General features: G+C 40.9%; 1 protein-coding gene across 7 annotated transcripts in view; it reads right to left on the bottom strand.

Moving 5' to 3' along the window:
* Positions 1-16,902, bottom strand: part of Pde1a (phosphodiesterase 1A) — a 234,381-nt gene that overhangs the window by 72,292 nt on the left and 145,187 nt on the right. For all 7 annotated transcript variants that reach the window (XM_057754705.1, XM_057754704.1, XM_057754706.1 and 4 more), the window contains one exon: positions 3,662-3,775. In XM_057754705.1, the coding sequence (XP_057610688.1) occupies positions 3,662-3,775 (114 nt within the window). The remainder of the gene's footprint in view (positions 1-3,661; positions 3,776-16,902) is intronic.

Here is a 16,902-nt window from a genome sequence, read left to right as displayed (position 1 = left end):
AACTGACAGTTCCTATTTTGCCCTGTGATAACCTTTCCCCCAGACTAGCCAATTTTCAGCATCTCTATGAATCATTCACAGAACCAATTTCTTTCTAGAAAGCATTTCCAAATTCAAACTTTCATAAACCAGGAGATCTTAAAATATAAATTAACGTGCAACTAAATACTGCCCGACTCTTACTTATTTTGTTCAGTCTGTTTTACTAGAATTCCTACAGCAAATAATATGTTGATAACTGCAAACACATTTCAGAAAGATCCTCAGCGCCACGGTTCATGCCTTACAAAATATATAGGAAATCAATCCGTGTTGTATGGTTTTGCTCAAAATGCCTCAAGTACATATTTCTGGCACTGAATTCAAAGATCCTTGAGGGGTGGTCTTAGGTCTAACAGCTGGCACGATGGCAAGTGCATAAGCATAGGCTTTCCAGGGAAGACAAAATACCAATGGACACATTTGATGTTCTCCAGGGCATAGTGTCCCATTGGAGCCAAGTACAAGGCAACAGTGTGTTGACAAAAAGGCACAGCTAGGAAAAGACGAGAGGCAATGCTATCACCCACATAACATGGAATCTTAGAATCTGTGATCAAAGTACCCATAAAAGTTCTGAAAATACATACATACATATGTATGTATGTGTGTGTGCGTGCATGTGCATACTACACACATGTTTGTGGTGTACGTATGAGTACATGAGTGTAGGTAGGTGCATGTGTCTGCACTCACCTGCAGCCCTTGGAAATACCCATCCGTCCACTGTAAATAAAGATATGAGTGTGTGAACTGTGGTTAATAGGCCCAACTCTATTGTCAAGAATGCTACAGCTGTTAGCTCGCTCTTCAGTGTACTCTCTTGGGTAAGCCCTGGGAGGTTTCTGTGATTCATTGTCCTTATTTTCAAAATGGTAATAACAGAATTTCTATCTCACGGGGCTTCTGTGATGTTTAAATCAGCTTTAGTGCTCCCATTAGTAAAATGCAGAAAGTAATCACTCTGAGCATTGTGTAAGAGAGTGGGGAGCTAGCAGCCTTTAGGAGGTGGTGTAAATTTGAGGAATTATATTATTCTGACTAACATAAAGCTGTGGAAGGATTTAAACAAAGGATAAGGGCTCTGGGCTATAGCTCAGTTAGTGAAGCACTTGCCTAGCACGCACGAAGCCTTGGTTCAACACCTGGCACTACTTGAACTAGACACGGGCATGCAAACCTGTTACCTCAGCACTCAGGAGCGTGGGGCAGGAGGATGAGAAGCTCAAGTTCCTTTTCAGCCATATGGTGAATTTATAGCCAGGCTGAGCTACATGACATGCTCTTTCAAATTAACTAATTGGTGTGACATTAGGAAGTGCTATTTTTTTTACTAGGGGGAGCCAATAAGATAACAGAAGTTAAATTATTGTCCTGAGCATTTTCCCCTACTAGAGAGTAATTTTCACATGTAAAAACATTACAAATGTAACATAGTTAAATGACTTAGGGATCATGGGTACCTAAGCTAGCAAAATAAAACATGAAGTCATAATTGCCCTGCGAAGAAGATTACCTACGAATGAGTAAATATAGCACATCATCAATCAAATGAAAGTTTGAACATCTAGGCAAATAAAAATTAGCGCTATGCTGCAAGATGTTGGAAACCTCTAAAGAATTGTTGGCATTTTAAAGTTCTTACATTTTATAAAGAAATGTAATGTACAATGTCTTGTCAAAAAGAGGATTGCAGAACCCTTAGACTGGCTAAGCTCAACCAATTTGTGAACAATAAGTAAATACACCTCAAAGAGAAAGTCCGAAGAAACGCTAGCAGCCCCTTTGGCATTTAGTGCGTGCACGTACACACACACACACACACACACACACACACACACTCCTGTCCCCTTGGAGTGACCACCCACATCATTTGGGAAGATCACCAAGCAAACAAAAGGATCATAAAGTTAAAAAGAACCTGTGATTTTCACCTCGTAATAATTCCAAACCCAAGGAACTGCATTTTATGACCATTGAACTATTACCTGTGCCATCCAACCTGGTTGTGAATCTTTCTCTCAGAATTAAGTCCTTTTAATTGTGGAATATATAAAAGTTCAAAATAGGATTCCAGACCCCCCAAAAATTCTTGATTTGTGAAACAAGTAAGATAAAATACTATGTTTGTTTTAACCTATTATCCAGGAAAGGAGAGAAAAAATACAAAATAAAATACATTAGTAGATGACTGGAAAATACATGGCATTCAGGAGGAACTGAGAACATGGAACTGAAGGTGGAGGCAAGACTGATGAGTCATTTCCTCGCGCGCTTGGCTTCTGAGTCACACTGTGAGAGGCAAGCGCCAACCTTCATTTCAGTTCTTTCAATAGGAGACCAAGAATCTAAAAGCACCTAGGCCAAATCCCAGCTGTGGATAACAATATGAACGTATTGCCGGTCAGATAACAGTGTGGGTGAAGTCCATACACAGAGGCAAAAACTCATCCCACAGTTAATAGTTCTCACTGTCGCCCAAATCAGGGCTGACTTAGGTGAACATGAACAGAGGGGGCAGGCCCCAAGGCACACACTCGTGTCTTCTGCACACTCCCCTGGTACTGGTAGTTTAATGATGAGGTTGGATAGGTGAAGAGTTATAGGGCCAGGATCTTAATGGATTGTTGGTGTTACTCCAATCCACATAATAAATTCCTATAGTCTGGAGCTTTTATCCTATCATGGACTTCTTATGGGTCCTTCAGAGAAAATTCAAGAGTATACCTCGAACCTTATTTTCTCAGAAATTGTTTGCACTGATGGGGTTCAGGCCCTGACTTCCACATGAGAAGTCACCTTGGCATCCTTTTTTGCTCCATCCACCGTCAGTGCTATTTGGTACACCAGGAAACCTCCTCCTTGTTCCTTTTGTCTGACCCGAAGTCTGGATGTGCACAGCTCAGTCTCTGCACAGTCTCTCAGCCCTGAGCTCAGAGGCTCATCTCTTTTCCCTGCAACACTTTTATTTCCCGGTGGGAAAGTCAGGAACCTGCCTCAGTGTTTTCTGAGAGCCCTGAGAAACTGGAGGAACCGCTCAAGTCCCTTGAGTTTACAAACACCTGTGAGGGAGAAGGGATTGGGCTGAGAGCCACGGTGCTGTGTTGACAACTCTCTTCAAATAAATCTCCCTCTCCAAACCTCCTTCAACTGCCAGCTGCGAAGCTAGGCTTAGAGCAAGGGATGCTTGACAAAATAAACCCTGTAAGCCCGCCATTCAGCTCTAATGAATCCATCTAACGGGTCTCACACCCCTTTTTTCATAATATTGAAATATGAGATAATAGGAGAAACTCTTATATTAGTAAAAACTAGTCTCTCTTGGTATTTAAAAGTCTAAGGACTAAAGGAGCAAGAAATTTAATTATTTTGTTTAATAAATTTACTGTTTGACTATTTTATTATATTCAAGTGTTTGGACTAAAGTATAATTTTTTTTAAAAAAGAATAATATTCCAGTTAACTAGCTATATGAAAATAAATTCTAAATTTTAATAATATTTTTGACTTTTGTTTCATACAAAAAAAATCACTAAATTTTGTTTGTAATATAGGAGGGTCAAAAACGGAGAAGAAGACGGGAGAGGAGCAATGAAGATGAATCCGAGGGGCTAAGACTCACCTCGTCTCGTCGATATAAACTGCTTCCAGCACGGATGCCGCATATTCGATATTCTTCTTTAGGTCGACAACGTTGACGTCACCTTTCTCCAGCTGCTTTACTAAGCATCTTAGTCTATATCCAAAAGGGAGACAAGGAGAGGAAGAGATTTTATAACAAAGTCGATCTAGCTCCATATTAAGTACACGAACTAAAACATTTAACATGACTACTACTAGGTCATTAAACAGAGATATTTTCATTTTTGTGTAACTGAAAGCAGTTTTTATAATATAAGTAATCATTAGAAATGATATTGTCTTTTCAGGACTATTAGGAGTATTAGTATATAGTGTGAGAATCACATTCAAGGTGAATTTTCCTGAAAATTCAAGACAACATGTTCAAAACACTTTCCTAAGATTTTACTTTTAGGACTAGAATTTTGTCTCTGATCAATCTGCTTCTTCAGGGCTGGCCATGTTATCTTCCGACAGCACCTTGACCATTGTTTACTGTTTGCAACAAAGAGAAAATGAGCAACTCTGGTCCATTGCCCTTCTGGTCCAGTGCTTCCCCCCAGGGTACTCTTTCTTTGCACAGGCCCACAGCAATGGACTGAAATATCAAAAATTCAGGAGCAAAAGAAATCTTCTTGACTTAAATCATTTCTATTTGGTATTTGTCATGGTGATAAACATTAATCAACACTAGTTCACTGCAATTGTTTTTCCAGCCAAGGTGAATCTGAAAAATATTTTCTCTTGACTTTGCCTACAAGGCCATGGGTTTCAGTTTTCAGAAGAATTTTAAAGTGTGATGTGTGGAGGCCCAAAACTGTGAGCCTGTTTCCACCTTGTTTGAAGGTCAGAGAGTTTTAGCTTGTTCATGGTTGTTGACAGCAACCAGGGCTATACATTCTGACTCAGGATGTGTTTTTTTGGTTCTTTTGACATTAAGTCATCAGCATTCTGTTGTTTAGGCAATGGCCCTACCCTAGACCAAATATCCTGAAGGCAATCATTCCCTGCCTCACACCTCCAGTTTCAAAGAAGGAACAGAAGTACGCTTGCATATCCTGACTGTCTTTCAGGACGGAGTGGATCTACCTGTCTGAGTACTGAGGTATAAAAGTGAATGGAAAACAAAGGGGTGATTTCAGTATTCACTGGAACTCACATCCTATGCTTGGGGTTACTTTACTCTCATCTTCGTCCTCTTTACTATTTTTTCTGATCTCCATGCCCCTACCCTGCTAAGTGGTATTTTTGGCAAAGCTGGTCTCTGACAGTGAAGTACAGCTAAGAAAGGTCTGGATCCTGATTGACACCGACTGTAAAATGATAAAAATGAATGTTTGAAGACCCTAAATTTGGTGATAATTGTGATACATCAATACACATCCAATACAGTGAGATAATACAAAAATGACCTGGAGATGAATGTGGCACTTTGGGAATGTCTATGAATTAAATTGTACAGCACGTTTTTGGAGACACTTCTCTGAGCTGAACTGGAGCCACATGCCTGTCTGGATCCACTGTCTGTCACTGAACACAGAAGAACATACGCCCTCTCTGTACATGCTGCAGATAAGCAATGTGACGAGAACTTAGCTATTCCCTAGGTTGCCAGGAAATTTAATTCCATCTCGGTTTAAAGGAGTTGACAGGACACAACCTACACTTGAGCATAGCTAACATAGGGTATCTTCTATTTCCCAACAGTTTATCTTGGATTATTCCCAACACCAACCTTTAAAATATCTGAGAACTTCGCAAAAGGCAGTTGACATTTCCCCCATCAGAAGAAACACTTTCTCTGTAGAAAATGTCACACCTTTATTAAAACTTATTAAGGAGCTGTGAATTATTACACTTTCATAACATTAATTTCATATAATAAGAGACTCGCAGACACATCACAGAATGAGTTACACGAGTCGGCAGAGCAAAGCAAAGCCCAACTTAAGGGAAGAGCAGCTCTAACAAGCGGCGTAAGAAGGAAATGATAAGTCCGTCATGATTCCTGATATACCATCAGAGTTTATGAAACACTGATGATAACGGAGCTAACATGTAAAGGATTCCTCATTTATTCACTGAGATGGAACACTGAAGTTGTTTTGTTTTTTGGCTCTTATGAGTAGTATTGCAATCAACACAGTTCAGAAGTCTCTTTCATACACTGACTTTATTTTTATATGTAATTCCTTAGAACCACAGAGTAGTGTTGAAATCATAACTCGGTAGGGATGCTAACGCTCACAGTACCCACGGACACACCAAGCACAGCCTGAAATCACATAGGACTGTCAGGACAAGAAGATACTGTGTCACTTTCCGTAAGCCCTGTTTACTGTGGAATCTAAAACAGCACAAAGTAACAACAAGGACAACAAAGTCTTTTCAGATACTTTCTTCCCTGTTGCCATAGTATTGGTGAAGGATGAACCAAGGGCTCTACAGTTCCCTAAAAATTTGTATCATTGAAGAAAAGAGAAAATTGTGGGACCAATGGGTTACTACTGTGATTTGTGAGGACTATGTGCAATAACATTTGTTATTTGCATTGTATCTGGGAATTTACTAAGGGATAGATTTTAGTCACTTTTACGGTCTTAAAAAATGTAACATGTAAGAAGATGGATGTGCTCTTTTTCCTTACTGTAGTGACTGTATCGGTGTATCCTTACACATGTGTGTAAGTAATGTGTTTTATACCTCAAACGTGTGGAATAAAACATCATGACAAAGAATATTAGTCTTAAAATGCATTTAAATATGATTATATGATTATAGTTTCCATTTAAAGGAACAGCATAATCCCATTGACAGGCAGTGAAGTCATCTCTCATTATATATGAAAAATTGAGGTTGGGGTCCCTACAGATGCCCAAATTTATGGCTCCTCAAATCTGACATAAGCTAGGATAGTCTTTTCATGTATCCTGCGCAATGCCCCCATGGTCAAAATCACTGAAGGTTGCTTGTTATCCTTAGTGCTGTATGTGTGGTGTGTAAGTAGATGCTGTGCTGTGTCCTTTAGGGCGCCATGACAGAGGGGAAACTTGTGTGTGTCCAGTTCAGACGCAAAGTTTTCTTATCATTTTCAAAGCACAAGTAATTGAATCAAGAGACGTGGGAACCATGAGCAGCAAGCGCCTGCCAAATGGGATGAGTGGGCTTTTCTATGTCTAAAATTATATCCAACGTTTCCTCTTCTCTAAGAATATGACAAGTTAGTAAAGTATTTATTACTACTTCAAGGGATATTAGTTTATTGTTTTACAGAAATAGACATTGCATAATTCCCAGCATGTAAAAGAAGAATTCCCTTTTAAGTACAGAGATAGTTAGAAAAGCCTTCAAGATCCACTCCTTTCTCCTTGGAGACAAAACAAACAAAATAAAACTGTACAACCGTAACTCTAAGACAGAGCTTAATCATTTACACCTGGTCACTGTTAACAGTTCTGAAACATTATTGTCTAAATAAATATATCCTAAAGCCTAGTGAATATATTTAAAGCTCTTGTGTCTTGATGAAACAAGAGACTTTCTTCTACTAATGAGTTATTTTCTCAAATCAAGGAGACAGGCTGGGAATAGGGAACACTCATTACAGCTGCACCGAGAGCAGCTTAACGTCTTAAATGCCATTCTCTTGGACGTTAGAGAAGCCATTTAGCACTCAGCTCAACTGTACTTTGTTAAGCATCTCTCTCATTTGTCCCTGCCACCTCTGGGGGTATCTATATACCCCTTACACTCGAGTCTGACCAACGGAAAGAGACTAGATCGTAAATCAGAAGCAAGGGAAGGAGAAGGGTGGAGGCTTCATGATACTTGTTCATTCTCCCCGGAGGGTCTTCCTCCTCCCCCAGATCCACCTCTGTGCCCTCCTCTCCTTCCTCCCTTGTCTTCCCTCCCACTCCTCGCTCCCTCCTCTTTCATCTCCTCTCCTTCTCATCTCTTCTACAGAGTGATCTTATTGGGAAACTCCCCACAGAGTTCTCTTTCAGACTCTCTCTCTCTCTCTCTCTCTCTCTCTCTCTCTCTCTCTCTCTCTCTCTCTCTCTCTCCTCCCCATCTTTGTCCATCTTTAAGTCTCATAATTATTCCATCTCCTTGCTGTGCTCTTCTTTCTCTGAATTTTATTACTCTTCTGTTCCTTGATACTTCAGGTCTTTGGGCATCCCTAAGATGCCAGGCTACTAGTTTCTACATCTGTGAATCCTGTACAAGTGTAGAGACTGTTAGTCCCTTCTCACGTTACCTGTGGTGAACCTGCTTTAGCCCACCACCTACAGCACACTCCATTGTCACACCATCTTTCCCTCCTCCCAGGGATGGTTAGTGCAGCCCTGTGGTGTCACTGAGAAGACCGTAGAGGCAGGAAAGCTGAGGGGACATTCCTCCCCTAGTCCAGCCCTCTTCCCCCTCTTCACAGAAAGGCAGAACACTGAGTAGAGAGCTGTTTTCTAGTCTGTCTGTAGTGATTGGTATCCAGCCAACGGCAAGGTTAGAAAGAAACCCGATGGAAGGGCAGGGCTGAGCCACCACCTAGGGAATGTTAGATAATCTGGAAATGCTAGAAACCCACAAGCAAATTGACTCTCTCCCATTGGCCGAGCCGGGTACTGAGATAACAGGTGTTGTTGGGAGGTGCTGATGCAAAATGAACCAGGAACTTTGTGGTATAGTTTTTAAATCAAACAAAAAGAAAATAGACAAAACGGGATTTTTTTTAATTTAAAATTCAATATGGCAGACTGCTTTTGAAAGGCTTCTATACTGATCACCACGGAAACTTCACTCATATGACAAGAGAATTGAAACTGTAAACTAACAGCAAGGGCAAGGGGCACAGAAGAGAAGGCAAGAGGGGGTTTACCCCACAGCTTTGGGGAACCATGAGGAGTGGGGGCTGACTTGCTGCGAGTCGGGTTGTCACAGCCGAGAACCGTCTGGGCAGACAGTGTCAAGAGAGCAATTCTCTAGATCAGAGGTCGGCCTACGAGCATGGCTGCGAGGTTGGTTACTGATGCAGGCAGGACCCAGACCACTATGGGCCATGCTATTGCGTGTAGAGTAGGCCCCAAAGTGTGGGATAGTGAAGAAATAGCTAAAAATACAGAAGAGTATGTGGTGGGGACCTGGTAACAGAAGTTTCTTCTTCATGATTTTGGAACTCTAGAGGCTGAGTCCCCCAGCAAGGCCCACAAATCTAGGACTAGCCTCTGAAAATCCAAGGCTAGCCCCTGGTTCTCTTCCCCTTTCCACTGTACCTCTCCTGGCAGAAAAAGCTAACGCCATCTTATTCAAAGGCCTCTTTTAGCAAGGCAGATTCCCGTTTACTAGCACTGTGGCCTCAGATCTACTCACATCCCACAGGCTCCTCCTCCAGATACCATCATCTTGGGAAGTAGGAGGATTAGATGTCACCATCCAGATTTTGGGGGGCTGGAAACAAACCTAGCAAGTGGCTTGGAACATTTAATTAATGCAGAACCACGTACCAGCAAGCTTTAAAAATACACCAGCAGAGAAGGAAAATCTTATAAAAATAGATTTTTAGAGAAACATGCACACACAAAAAAATAAAACTACAGAAAGAAAATCAACATGGAATTTTTCCAATTATAACAGTACACAAGAAAGCCCGATAAACAGAAACATTGCCATGATAGTATCCAAAGCATAAAAGTCTTTCCATTACACTTGACACTCAGCAAGAAGAAAATTGAGACTTTTAAAGAAGCTCTCAAAAGCCCAGGCTTTCCCCAGAGATGCAATTCCTAGCGTAGGCAGCAATCCAGCACAGTGTGAAAGGAGAGCGGCATTTACTGTGAAGACCCTGTGAACGTCACAAAAAAAGAAATAAATCCAACAACAACAAAACTTTGACTTCTAATTTATCTCTCTCTGTGTCTCTCTCTGTCTCTCTCTGTCTCTGTCTCTCCCTCCTGGGTAAGAATATTGCGTTTAGGTATTTACATGTCTGCCCCATTCAAGCCTACCCATGTTATGCCCACGAAGCAGTGTTTATGCTCCCCTGGACGTAACTCACTGGAGAGGATGGTGTGTGATTGCAATCCCTTTCCTAGATTCGGTTATAGCGGCTAGTTGGGCATCAACCACTTAAGATTACCAGCATCATTTTCTCCACATTACAGACACTGCTCACGGAAACCATCACATCTGCTACACACCCATCAATAATTCTTCATTCTGAAGACTTTTGTCATAGAGTTCATTTTCTCCTCGCCCGAAAATGGTAGAGTTGCTCTGTAGCTCTGGAGTACAGTGTCCTCCCTCAGACTTCCTATGTCCACATTCTTTATGGGGCGCCTGTTTCTAGAGGCAGTGACTTTCTCCTTCCTCAGGTTTCCCCATCTTGGTTCAAAGCTCACATTCTCTAGTACCTTCCAACAAAATGTGCATAGGACACAAATCCTTGCATCCCTGAATGATATTTTTTTTTCCTTTCTTTCCATTTGCTTGACAGTTGGACAGAGTGCTGTGAGCTGGGAAGCATTTTCTCTGAGGATGTAGAAGCTCACTCCTGTGCCGCGGAGTCTTCCACGTGGTCCCTGTGTTCCACGGACAGCTACTGCTTTTTTTCCTGATCATACACCGTATCTCACAGGTCACGAAAGCATCACTCTCCAATTACTTTTCTTTCATTCACTTTTATTTTTGTAAAGGACTCTATCACAATTTTAGTCGGGAAGGAGGGTTCAAGTTGGAAAGAAAATAGGTATGTGTGACAGTTCATTATCTTTATGCAGAAAGAAAAAAGTTCATTTCTTGCTACTTTTGATATCATTACATTGCTAGTAATGATAATAATAATATAATAATGAAGGTGTCAATAGGCAAAACAGTAAAAATGTTTTTATGAAATATCAAAATAACTGAATGAAATATCAATGATTAAGCAGCTTATGGGGCAAATGGGCATGGGCCCTTTGGTACTGAGTAAAGCTATAGATTGTCTATCACCAGAGCAAAAAAGGACAGAGGGGTTTAAGAAGTGAAGAATTACAGCATTATCTGCAGTTCAAGGGTAGTTATTCACGTCTGCTCTGGTGACTCAGTCCGCTGATTACGAACAGTCCCGCAGTTCTTCCTTGCCATCTCCCTGACTCAGCGCAAGACTCCGTGCAAACCAACAAGTGTGTCTTGCACTCTAGGATGCTTGAGTCATTCTCCTCTGCAGAGCTCAGTGTGACTTTTCCTCTTCATCCGCAGCTGCAGTGTTTTTGAAGGTGTGATACCCCCTCGTGTTCTATAACGCTCATGGTGATTTTGTTCCCATAGTTTGGTTTTGCAATGTCTCATGGGGAAAAAAAAATCATGCTGAAAATGTCATAATGAGTTCTTAGAGCTATTTCAAAGAAAATGGCTTTTCAAAGAAATGACTTAACACGCTTATAGAACCAATGGCTTTGCAATAACTTGAGAGTGATATAATAAAATAACAAAGCCATCTCAAGAAAGTTCTCTGAATGCTCAGTACCAGCATGCTGATAACGGACCAGTGCCTGAAAGAAGCAGATGCTAAGCACAAGCTGCTAAGGCTGGGAAGAAACTGCGTACTCAGAGAACACCGCCCTCGCCACATGTTTGCACAGCAAGGAAATGCAAGAAGTCAGGGCAGTGCCAGACGCTAGGATGGTGAAACCAACGAAGGTCTGCAAGGATCAGGCTTTAAAATTTCCTCTCTTGAGGACGGCTTAGGCTAATGTGCACTAAATATCACTTAGCAACTGGATCTTGATGGGAAGGAAAAAAACTATTTTAGCGCTTCCCACAAACAATTCAGTTCCCAAAACTACAGCCCATAAAATGTACAGTTTAATATTAAATATATTTAAGAATTTTTAGGGAAACTCTAAAGTTGGGTTGAGGAAAAATCCAAGATATTATGGATATGTGTTTATTCTTCTGAATGGATACACAAGTGTGCATTTGTATACAATGTGATAATGCCATGGACACTATGCCGTAGAATAATCAAATCAGGATATTTGGAATTTCTATCTTCTTAGACATTTGTTATTTTTACATGTTGGGAGCTTTTGAACTCTTTGGAACACAGATAGTTGTAGCCCGTTTTGCTGTAAAATGTTAGAACATACCCTTCCTGCCTCTACTTCTTTACCCGTTGTTGGACAGCCTTTATCTCTCCGTGTCAGGCTTGTTTTACTGGCTACCATGGCCTTCAATTTTCACCACACTGTTTCAAATAAGAGGAGGTCTGCTTCTTTATTGCTGAATAATCCTTCATGCTTCAGGGCAGCGGGTTTCTTTTATCAGCTGACTGGCCTCTTGGTTGGTTCCCTGTCTGGGTTACTGTGAGGAGTTTTGCAGTAAGCATAGGAGCCCAGGAATTTCTGTGGCAGAAGGCTTTCATTTCCTTCTGATGCATACATAATAGGGGTATATATGAACCCGGTCATACCTCTGGCTTTCTGAGGCCCCTCATACCGCTTTCCAGGTTTACTTTTTAGACTGAAAGCATAAGGGATGTTCTAGTGTGTTAAAAGCCAGTTTCACTGTGAAAGAACTTGGCCATGTTATGCCTAGGAAACTGCTTAGCTGGCTAACTTTGCTGAAACCTGTTCTCTTCTAAAACAGCTTGAGGATCTAAATGGAATGTCTGCATTGTGCATTTTCCTGCAATTTGGGACCTTTTCCAGAGGAATTTCATTTTTTACATGAAGTGGAAAGAGTTAAATTTTCAGACCGGAACAAAGTACTTTTTCTAATTTTATTAAACGGAATTATTTCTATCCACAGTGAAAAGTCTTAGTATAAAAGTACAGCAAACTTACTACCCTCTACTTAAATGAAAACTTTTAAACTATAGTATGCTGTACACAGTGGTCCATGTCATTTTCGTGCTTGAAAGGGGGGGGGGTTAGAATCCACGGTCATCCTCAGACACATAGCAAATTCTAAAGCTATATAAGACCCTGTCGAAAAACAAATCCACACCAAAACAAAGAAAAACCCCGTAGCAATACAAAAGGATCCAAACTCCAGACATCTACAAAAAGACCTTTCTTAACATTTCTGTATTTGTTTAAACAGTGTTATTGTAGCTCAGCATCTTCAGACATAGATCTAAATTTTTATTCTGTTCCTTCACAATAGCATGCTAGTAATAAAGTCAGCATTAACTGTTCCTACAAACTTTCGACATGCCGGCCACTGTGCAGGAATACCTCACCATACTGGTAATGATATTAATAAATTACACAGTCCTCTAGAACAGACTCTTTAGGTTCCCTTTCTCTTCAGAGATTTAGGCAGAAAATTTTCCAGCCTGGCTACACTTGAAAGACTCTGAAAACTTACTGGGGAGCCTTGAAGAAGGAGGTGAAATCTTTTCTCTTTTAGTGATTCTGCTTTCCCTACCGGTGCATGCTCAGCTCTCTTGTATGCGTGTTCTCTGGGCTGCACACATATCTGGGTTTGCATGTGCCAGAGTGGGCTATGATTATATATTTACAGGGTAAAAGGCCCTCTGAAGTTTGAGCACTTTGAAGCAAGCCATTATTTACCTCTGTGGCTAGCTGCCACCAGTTTAGCTGAAGCGGCTAGCAATCTTAAAGCTTTAGTTTACAAAAGGTACCAAACTCGTTCCAAGGAGATGGTGCATGATAGAATGTTCTTACTTCAGATTGTAATTCAGTGGTGGTTAGAACATAGCTAGTGTTATGTAGAAAACGGTGACCAGAAAGGCATAAGCAATCATCTTGCAATAATAAAAGTGAAGAAGGATGACAGCCCGCAGGAGACAGTCCTGGGTTTGAGGATGCTGGGCTGACAAAATGATTACTTGTCATAAATTCTGACATTTAGGAGATTTTTCTTAAATTCTCTCTTAATCATACTTTCTGCCTGAGGTCTGACATACAGATATATTCACTAGGTTCATTTACCCCAGATATTCTGTGGGGTCCCTGGAGGTAAGGCAAATTCTCAGGAACATGGCAAATGCTTGCAGTTCCTAATACAGCAGATCTCAGCAGTGGGGAGATGGTTCAGTGAGTTGGAGTCCTTGCTGCCCAAGCTGAGTTTGAATCCCAGCACCCACATAGTGATCCAGGAACTGCTGCATGCACTTGGTAACCCCCCAAACTGTGAGGGCAAAGACAGGAGAACTACTGGGGATTGCTGCCACCAGTTTAGCTGAAGCGGCAGCCTCTGGATTCACTGAGAGACGTTGTCTCAATAAAATATGGCAGAAAGAATAATAGAAAAAGTTCTCTGATGTCCTCATATGGCCTCTCCACCTGTATGTGTGCACACACGTGCACACACACCCACACACATAATAAGCATACACCAACACCCACACATATGTTATATATACATATATATGTGTGTATATATGCCACATTTATAGGACATACACATACTTATCAAATGACATATTTCTATTCTTAACAGTGAGACTCATAATATGATAACATTCATTCATTAGTGACTATCTGTATAATAAAGTAATAAATTTTCCAAATGTTTAAACATTGAAGATGCTTCCCATGGGTAGGGAACTTTATAAATATCAACTGTAAATACTTTGGAGATATTTTTCCTTTAATTACTTGTGCTGACCATATTTCATGTTTCAATTTCCAACAGTTGAACATCTGAGTCCTAAATACCTATATATCTGATCCATTTTTATGATATTTTCAGAAAGTTGCTTTACTAGTTTTCTTATGCCTCTTTAGCTTCACCCTGTCTTTGTGGTGCTGAGAATAAATACACTAAACGAGCACTCTGTCACCGAATGTTGATTATGCAGTATTCAGAGTGCATACACAGTGTGCTCAGAGTCTCATCAACACCCGTGTCTTACTGACAAGGCATACGTGTGGCGAGCATGGGCAGCACTAGTTGGAACCAGTGAGTTATCAGAAATTAAAGATGAAGTGGATGAAATTAAAGATGAAGTGGATGAAATTAAAGATGAAGGAGTGGGACATGGGGAAGCTGAAAGGGGAAATGGGGAGTATATATAATCATATTTCATTGTATACATGCCTGAAAAAATTATAATTTAAAAATACGACAAGTAAATGATAAATGTTTGAGCACTATAACACATGTCCATGATGTGTACTATAATACAAAAAAAAAATAATTGTTAATCAATACCGCAACACAAATACCTGAAGGATCAGTGCCAATCAGTTGGAAAGCTGTTCACCTGGGCCTGTTGGCGAGAGATTTTCTGAATAACTTCAACTGTTGGAAAGTATGTTGATGATTTAATTTTAGTTTTCTACCAGAATGAAACCATGCCTATGCATGCTTATGCTTGACTACGAGGGGCATTAATGAGTCACACAGCAAGAGTATTGTTTCTATAAGAATATGGCCACATAGTATCTAAGCCTGAAGTCACCTTCCTGAGGTAAATGTGTTAGACAGACACTGTCACTATTGCTCGCACATTTTGTTTCCAGGAAGTGTCCAGAGTCCTTCCCGTATAATGCTCTTTAAGTAGCCGTATGTAATATCACAGGAACCTATGACTTGGAGTTTCCCCAGCCAGGCAGAAAGGGAGCACTAATCAAGAGCACACAGTTCCCAGCATACCAAAGATGTGCTAGGTCAGCCAGACACAAAGGTCATAGGTGACCAATAGATTTCTCTCTCTGAACTCATAGGATGAGACTGGTTTGAAACTCATAGAGATTTCCCTGCCTCTGCCTCCTGGATGCTGAGACTAAAGGTATGTGCCACCACACCTCGCCTTAGATTTCTTGTTAAAAGGGGTATGAATCTGGAAATAGCAAGAATAAAGAAATAGCCAGTGGCAGACAAAGATGCAAGGTGAATTGGTGCCCTTGAAGGAGTCATAGAAAAATGAAAGCACAAAGGAACACTGGGCAAGATGTGACACAGAAGTGTAGCCTGGGAGAGAGAAGGGTGAGTCCAGATCTTAGAGGAGCCTAGATTTTCACACTGAACCCAGTAAATTGCCTGAGTCTCTCTCATTTTGCAACTAGAACAGATAAGGCAAAACAAAATGATGGGTAATGTCGTCCCCCATGTTCTACATCCAATCACCAGGTTCCATAGAATTGAAATCACTCATCTGCCATTGTCTGCACATAAAGGATTTCAGTAGAGTGTTTAGCGCAAGCCTTTCAAAGCCAGGAGAACTCCTCGCCACTACTTTGTGAAGGGTTGTCAGCATCATCATGAGCATTTTGCGGCATTTTACAGCATTGCATTCCCAGGTACTGGCTGAGACATGGCCATGGCTCAGTCTCAGAATTCTAAATACCTTCATGGTTTTGTTCAGCTCACACAGCCTGTTGTGATTGAGATTGGTCCTTGGATGACTTGGCTGCAGAGTAACTTTGCATGTTCCCAGGGTTACAGAAGCTATGACTTGCTGCTGGGAGCTTCCACTCTCTTTGTTTTGCTCTTTAACATTGGTAAGAAATGAAATCCCACTCGCCCTCCTTCCGTCTTCCCTCCTCACACCCGCACTGCACACAATAATATTCCTTGGATTATTAAAACTTATTTTGTAAGCCCAAAAGCCAATTCCTTAAAAATAAAATTTGCATTTGGATTAGCAACTAAAAGCGTTAATTGTTAAAGCATAACTGAGGCTCCTCAGGAGGCTGTAACTTTCTTTTTTCTTTTTTTCAAGGCAGGCTTTCTCTGCTTAGCCCTAGCTGTCCTGGAACTTGCTCTGTAGACCAGGCTGGCCTCAAACTCATGGAGATCTGCCTGCCTCTGCTTCCCAGTTGCTGGGATCAAAGGTGTGTGCCACCACTGTCCAGAACATAACAATCAGAAAACCTGTGCTGTGTTAGGTACTGGGAGAAGCAGAATAATTTTTTTTGATAGAAAGATGGGCTACACTGTTTTTGGTGGCCACACATCCAAGAGTATAGAAGCAACATAAATTTGATTTAAAGATGGAAGAATAGAGAAGGAGATGAATCTGGGAGAAGTTGGGTGATGATCAAAATCCTCTATATAAAATTTTCTACAAGCTAATAAAAACAAAAAAATAAAAAAGCACGTTTTTCCTTCTATTCTGCCATGAACACAGAGTGATGCTAGATAAATCATTCGAAGATTCCTTTGGTGTTCAGGCTCTGAATTGTTTTTATTGATCTATACAATTTTCTCTGCTCCCCTCCAGTCCTCCCCCTTTCCCATATACCCTCTCCCATGACCCCCATGCTCCCACTTTATTCAGGAGATCTTGTC

The sequence above is a fragment of the Chionomys nivalis genome, chromosome 22 (assembly GCF_950005125.1).
Source record: "Chionomys nivalis chromosome 22, mChiNiv1.1, whole genome shotgun sequence".
NCBI classification, from domain to species: Eukaryota; Metazoa; Chordata; class Mammalia; order Rodentia; family Cricetidae; genus Chionomys; species Chionomys nivalis.
Note: the sequence above shows the minus strand (reverse complement) of the source record. Positions and strands in the feature narration are given on the sequence as shown.